This window comes from Octopus bimaculoides, chromosome 2 (assembly GCF_001194135.2).
Source record: "Octopus bimaculoides isolate UCB-OBI-ISO-001 chromosome 2, ASM119413v2, whole genome shotgun sequence".
NCBI classification, from domain to species: domain Eukaryota; kingdom Metazoa; phylum Mollusca; class Cephalopoda; order Octopoda; family Octopodidae; genus Octopus; species Octopus bimaculoides.
Genome location: NC_068982.1, coordinates 34,016,132 through 34,023,448, shown reverse-complemented (window position 1 = coordinate 34,023,448; position 7,317 = coordinate 34,016,132). Strand labels below are relative to the sequence as shown.

Here is a 7,317-nt window from a genome sequence, read left to right as displayed (position 1 = left end):
ACGATTTGACTGAGGACTGGTGAAACCAGATGGCTACACCAGGCTCCAATCTGATTTGGCAGAGTTTCTACAGCTGGATGCCCTTCCTAATGCCAACCACTCAGAGAATGTAGTGGGTGCTCTTACGTGCCACCGCCACGAAGGCCAGTCAGGCGGTACTGGCAACAACCACGCTCAAAATGGTGTATTTTATATGCCACCTGCACAAGAGCCAGTCCAGGGACACTGGCAACAATCTCGCTCAAGAATAAATATTTAATTTTATAACAATCATACAAATACATTACATAATAAGGAGTTTCTCAAGTCTAGTAGATAGGTACATTATCAAATGTGCCTGCTTGGATATGAGACAGGTTTTACAAAAATAGCTGGAAAAGGAAGTGGATCATAAGCACTACAGTTTTCGGAAAAGTAAATGAAACTTTTCTTTCCCCACTAAAGAATTAATATTTTTAGTGCAAGAACAATGGCTCAGAAGGACCGAAGAGTTATGTTCCCTGATACAAAAAAAAAAGCACTGAACAAAACAAAACAAAACATAACTATATGAAAAAACGACAGAAAGGAAGGCCAACTTCATCTTTATTTCTTTGTCTTTCATTCACTTTACATTTTTTAATTTTATACTCTGACTAAGATGAATGTACTTACTCCGGTTTCTACTGGTTTTGGCTTATATCTCCGATCTGGAAGCTTTGGTGGAGTGCCTTTTACCTAGAGGTATAGAAGAAATATTTCTGAAATTCTCATAGAAATGTTTAAATCAGAGGAATTGAAAATGTTTAATAATTTGAATGTGTCAAATGACGAATAATATTTGAAAGAAAATTGTCTTGGATCAATAACTATAATATCAATTGTCTTTTGAGTTGAGATGATTGTGAGGCAGCAGTATACATCGATGTGTATATGTGTGTTTGTATGTAAAAGAGAGAGTATATACTTACAGATTCTTTCAATTCCTCCATTTCCAAATAGCCAACATAGTCATAAAGGATGTCATTACAGGATGAACAAGGAAACTCCTGCAACAATGTTTGTCATTTATTAGTATATATATATATATATATATATATATATATATATATATAAATCAACAATAATAATAGTGAAGATTATTATGAAATTGCATAACATGACCTTTAATTCTTTTCATATATATACAGTTTTACATAGACCTACACATGTTTCAACTGCACTGATTAGTAACCATTGCAATTGCAACCCCACTCTAATACCAGTGCAGTTTACTTAATATCCTTCGATTTAACTGTTTAAAGTTTTTTTTTTTTATCTACTCTGCGTTGTTTGATGTAGAGTTGTCCATTAAGTTAGTCATGAACAATCTCCAATTCAAGTTTTCATTGCATTCCTCTCTGAATATGTCTTTGTATCATCTGTAATATGTGGTAAAGGTAGTTCCTTCATCCGGTTTATACTGAAATTCTTCGATGGAGTATGCAACACTGTCCACTGAAAATGATTCTGTCATATTTATCGACTGCAGTAACAACTCTGTTAACTTCTGTAGTTGCTGCTCTTGTTCTTTTACAACTGCTTTCAGTAACTCTTTCATTTCGGTACTATTCGAAACCTCATCACCACAGTTGTATCACACGTTTGACGTACAATACAACGGAATAATAATAATGTCCTTGAAAATTGTTCTACTCAAGATACTGGTAATAACCCTTGACAATATGCAACTCTCAGCTTTACTCTGTGCTGAAGGCTCTCTGCGTATGTCCATTTATATTGTGGCACAGTCCATTAGGAGCTAACCAATAGGGGTGTTCTACTTCCACACAACACATGGTATAAACAATTTCCGCTAAGTTTTTTATTATTATTTACCCCTTTAGATAATGTTATCTTGGTTCTATTTCTAGCTGAACTTTTATTTGATTCAACATTATTAACTACGTTAAATTGGTTTGTTTTCTTTTCAATGACTTTTAATTTCTTAGCCTTCTCTTCTATCTGAGTTTTTTCATTCCATTTGACATTATTATGCTTAATATTTACTATGCTACTCTGATTATAATAGCTTTTTTGAAATTTCAACATTATTTTTACATTATCTGTTCCTATAATTTGTGCAATATTTTTGCTGAGACAATAAGCCATGTGAATCTTATGCTTATTAAAAATTCTATAATATTTATGATTGATTGGAAAATATTTTTCTATTGCTATATGTATATATAGTGTCAACAAATGAGATCTACAGATGCTCAATATAGAAAATAGTAGCACACAAATGATTTGAACTGACATTCTGAAATATTTTCCAAAAACTTAAGTTCAACTTTTTTTATTCAAGAAGATTTTTCAACTTAATATTTACATGGTACTATAATTTATAGCTTCATGTGCTTTGAGATCCACTTTCCGAAAAATAATTATTTAGTTTTACTCTTGAAAATTTATAAATTCTTTTCACATCAACGTGTGCGTGTGTGTGTGTGTGTGTGTGTGTGTGTGTGTGTGTGTGTGTGTGTGTGTGCGCGTGTGTGCATGCATGTGTGTATATGTGTATATATTGTATGTTTTATTTATATGTTAAAATAGCATAAAGTCACATAGGCTTGTGTGGTCATACCTTGTATATATATGTGTGTGTGTTTATGTGTATGTGTATATATGTATTTGCATGCACACAGGCAGACATCTGTATTTTTTTTTTTTTATCTTTTCACCTTTTTACTTGTTTCAGTCACTAGACTGGTTATGTTGAGGCAATGCCTTGAACAATTTTAGTCAAACAAATCAACCCCAGTATTTATTTTATATTTTTTAAAGTCTGTTACTTATTCTGTTGGTCTCTTTTGCTGAATTACTAAGTTACAAGGACATGTACACACTAATGCCAGTTGTCAAACAGTGATGAGGTGAACAACATAGATACAAGACACACACACACATATATATATGATAGACTTCTTTTAGTTTCTATCAACTAAATGCACTCACAAGGCTTTGGTCTGCCCAGTATAATATTCATATTAGATATACTAAAATGCATAAACATAGATATAATTATATACTCACCCTTCTACATGGTTCAGTCAGCAAATAATCCCAGTTGGAGATTTTGTTCTAATGGTTTTATATGATAAAATAAAATTAAAATAAACAGTTAAATTTGAGTTTCAATCCTAATAGTACTAAAGAAGTAGATAGAAGAGGACATGAATAAATGGGAGGAAAGTTTGTTTCACAATGGTCTGGAGTAGGTAACAGTAATTGGAGTTCAGCAAAACTGTTCTAGAGTGGCAGTTCTCAAACTAACAAATGGTAGGCTCACTGCCACCACGACTGTTGCCATTGTCACTGCTGCCAACACCAAAATATTAGTGTAACTTTTACCCCCTCTCTTCTTCATTAATAAGAAAACAAAACAGAATTTGCATTCATATAGCCCTCCTTTCTTTGCCATTGTGTTGGACATTTTAAATGGGAAACCATCATAATTTAGCTTGTTAAGGTTATCTCTACAGATTTTCTATCGAAATTATGTCAGCACTTATTTTATTATAATGTTTTGTATCCTTCTGGTACCTCAGATACAGAACGTTGAAACAAGATCAGTGCTGGCTTTAATTTCTATAGAAAATTTGTAGAGATAGCCTTAACAAGTAATGCAAGGGCACTGCTAACACAGTAGTACAAGGTATTGACTTATAAAATTGTTTAATATACTTTGTAGTATATTATGGTTGCATAACAAAATACCATGTCTCTACAAATCATTAACATCTTAATTATATTAAACATGGCAATTCTTTCACTCTCTTTACAATCGTCACAGCCTCCCAATCATGAGAGACACTGCTCTGGATGCAGGTGTTGACTGGAAAGTATCTGTGGTAGGTATATGAATAATAAAATGTTTACTACAACCTGTTTGTGCTTTGGATAATCTTCTTAACCCCTTCATTCACTCAATGACTTTTCTCCTCTGTTTTTGACTCTGAGTTGTTTTTTTCTACTTCTCTCCAGTTGAACCCCTGCTTTTTCAGCTCTGCATCCATATCCATGCAAATTTTGCTGCCCTGTATGTTTCCCTAAAGGAAGGTCTTTCTCTCCAAAGTCTTGTTGGCTTTGAATTTTCATTGATGCTTTTGTACCTTTGCTTTTTCTAGGTAGTCATGCTGGTCCTACACAAACCCATTTTTACCTCAGGAAAGAGGTGGTCCATATTAGTCTGACCTCTATCCTTTGACCTGTCCAGCATGGGAGGGCCTACCTGAAGCTTGCAATTTGCTGGCATTGCTCTCAGAATACGCAAGTCATCAAAATGCAACAAGGACTGGACCTTGTGGGGAGAGCTTGGGAAAATGGTTAGGGTTAATAGTGTTGACAAGGAGCAGTCTTGAGTAAAAGAAATGGTAATGTCATTGATGTTGTTGTTTGCTTATGCTTAGTCAAATTTTACTGAACAGACCACTGATCAAAGGCATTCTAGTCATGACCAGTCTATTAGATTTGGAATATTTAGGACTACATTATCTAATGTATCTACTTTTTCACGACAATGGGGTATGATTTGAAGGAGACTTACTGTATTTGATGGCATAAAAGATGTAAAAGCATATTAGACACAGTCTAACTTCATCAGCTCATATTGAGAAAAATGAACATGAGGGAAAATTAGCTTTTCATATATAGGACCCAGGATGATTCTTTGAGACATTAAAAAAAAAATGTGCATAGTATATGTTGTCAAATATGGTAGTTTCTATTTCTAACAACCCTCACTATTATACAGAGGCACCATCTGCATTAAATGCAAAAATGTATGAGAGTGAAAGTGGAGAGGAATTCAATGAAATCTGGAAAAGTAGGGAAAGGAAGTGGGACAGAAAAATAATGGAGTTTTAGGAGGAGCAATGCTGTGATCTAGGGTGTAACTTGGACATTTTAAACTTTGAAGAGATAAGCACAACTAATTTCTGTTGGGGGTGGTGAGGGTGAGAGAGAGAGAGAGAGAGAGAGAGAGAGACTGTGCTTGTACTTTGTTTATCAACTCTGAAACAATGAAGGCAAAATTGAGTTTGGCAGGAACTCTGAGAATAGGGAGTTGGAATAAATACTGGATGACATTATTTGCTGCTCTAACAATACTACCAATTCAACCATCAATTAGAGAAGTAAATGCAGGAGGGATAGAAGCATTGACAGAATTATCTCTAAGGTAAAGAGCTACACAGTTATAATAGAAACATGCAGGAGGGATAGAAGCATTGACAGAATTATCTCTAAGGTAAAGAGCTACACAGTTATAATAGAAACATAATTTTCTGAAATGTGAGTGTGATTATGGGTGAGGGTTTGATTAAAAAAGAAAGAAAAACATGTAAGAAAGGAACCAATTTTATAATTATACCTTTTGGTGATACTTAATTAAGTCATACAATGTTTTATGAGGTTTTGGCTCTCCTATAATGACATATTTTCCATTGGGTAGATAATCAATCATATAATGCCGGAACTGAGTCTTATCTCTGAGAAACAAATAAAGACAGACCTTAAGTTTTAGTTATGAAAGTTGAAACAATGCAAAGAAATTTTTACACATTAAATGAATTAAAAAAGATGTTTAGTTTTGTATTTTTTATTTTGTTTTTTTTTTTGCTTTTTTTTTCATTTAGTACTAAATTATCAATTATCATTCATCTTTTCTTTCTTTCAGTCATTGAACTGTGGTCATACTGAGGCACTACCTTGAAGAATTTAGTCAAACAAATTGACCCCAGTACTTATTTTAAAAAATTTGGTACTTATTCTATCAGTCTCTTTTCAAGGGACAAACACAAACATAAACATGCATGCACTCACACACACACACGTACATACACACAAGTACACACACACGCATGCACATGCATATATACAATAGTCCAACCCATGCCATTGACGTTAAATGATGGTAATGATGACGATGGTGTGTGTGTGTGTGTGTGTGTGCACGCGCACGCATACATGTGCTTGTAGATGTGTGTGGTGTCTTCTCTCAGTGTTCATCTACTAAATCCACTCACAAGGTTTTGGTCAGCCCAGAGCTATAGTAAAAATTCAGTGGAACTGAACTCAGAACCATGTGGTTGGGAAGCAAACTTCTTAGCCACACAGCCATACCTGCAGTAAAGTTACTTTAAATTTTACATGAAAACCTTAAAATATATATATATATCATCATCATCATCGTTTAACGTCCACTTTCCATGCTAGCATGGGTTGGACGATTTGACTGAGGACTGGTGAACCAGATGGCTACACCAGGCTCCAATCTGATTTGGCAGAGTTTCTACAGCTGGATGCCCTTCCTAATGCCAACCACTCCGAGAGTGTAGTGAGTGCCTTTACATGCCACCGGCATGAGGGCCAGTCTGGCAGTACTGGCAGCAGCCACACTCAAGTGGTGTTTTTTACGTGCCACCTGCACAGGAGCCAGTCCAGTGGCACTGGCAACGACCTTGCTTGAATGTTTTTTCACGTGCCACCAGCACAAGTGCCAGTCAGCTGTTCTGGTAGCGATCACGCTTGGATGGTGCTCTTAGCGTTCCACTGCCACGGGTACCAGTCATCAAATTTGCGAATTTGGTTTGATTTTGATTTTACTTGCCTCAACAGGTCTTCGCAAGCAGAGTTTAGTGTCCAATGAAGGAAAGGTATGCATAAGTGGGCTGGTTACACCCCTGGCATTCTCTTGGAGTTAATAAAATAAAGTACCAGTCAAATACTGAGGTCAATATAAATAATTAATCCTCTTGCCCCTAAAATTACTGGCTTTGTGCCAAAATTCAAAAACATTATTAGTTTAAAAGACATGTGATTAGTACACTTAGTAGAATGCTAATAGGGTGGCTTGCAATATTTGTTAGAGCTCCCAGCACTCTTAATTCAATTCCTAGTGAGGTCCACTGCTTCTTTAAACCTTTCAGAGTTGTTGACAAAAGTACCAGACCAATTTTAGTGCAGATATCTCTCTCTTTAGCTCTCACATCTGAATGGTTTTCTGAATCAAGGACATGAGGTCCGAGAGAGCTTCTGTGTTTACTCACAACCATATGAGCACTTAACCCTTTCGTTACCAAACTGCCCAAAGCAGCCCGAAAAGAATTTTGGTTCATGTGACCAAGCCGCCCAAAACCGCCCGTAATCACCTATTCATATTTAAATGAGAATATCCGAGCAAATTTCGTTAGTACATTCGTGAAAACACGTGATTATTTGTGTAAACAGTATATGCCAGGAAAGCCCACAAAATGGGGGATCAAAGTTTGGAAGATTTGTGAATCAAACACTGGG

General features: G+C 35.5%; 1 protein-coding gene across 1 annotated transcript in view; it reads right to left on the bottom strand.

The window, feature by feature from the left end:
* LOC106879565 (myosin-IIIb) overlaps window positions 1-7,317 on the bottom strand; it is a 114,320-nt gene that overhangs the window by 5,134 nt on the left and 101,869 nt on the right. Inside the window, exons 26-29 of the mRNA XM_014929199.2 lie at window positions 5,393-5,510; window positions 3,055-3,102; window positions 951-1,028; window positions 655-717 (exon numbers count right to left, since the gene is read on the bottom strand). Of these exons, the coding sequence (XP_014784685.1) occupies window positions 655-717; window positions 951-1,028; window positions 3,055-3,102; window positions 5,393-5,510 (307 nt within the window). The remainder of the gene's footprint in view (window positions 1-654; window positions 718-950; window positions 1,029-3,054; window positions 3,103-5,392; window positions 5,511-7,317) is intronic.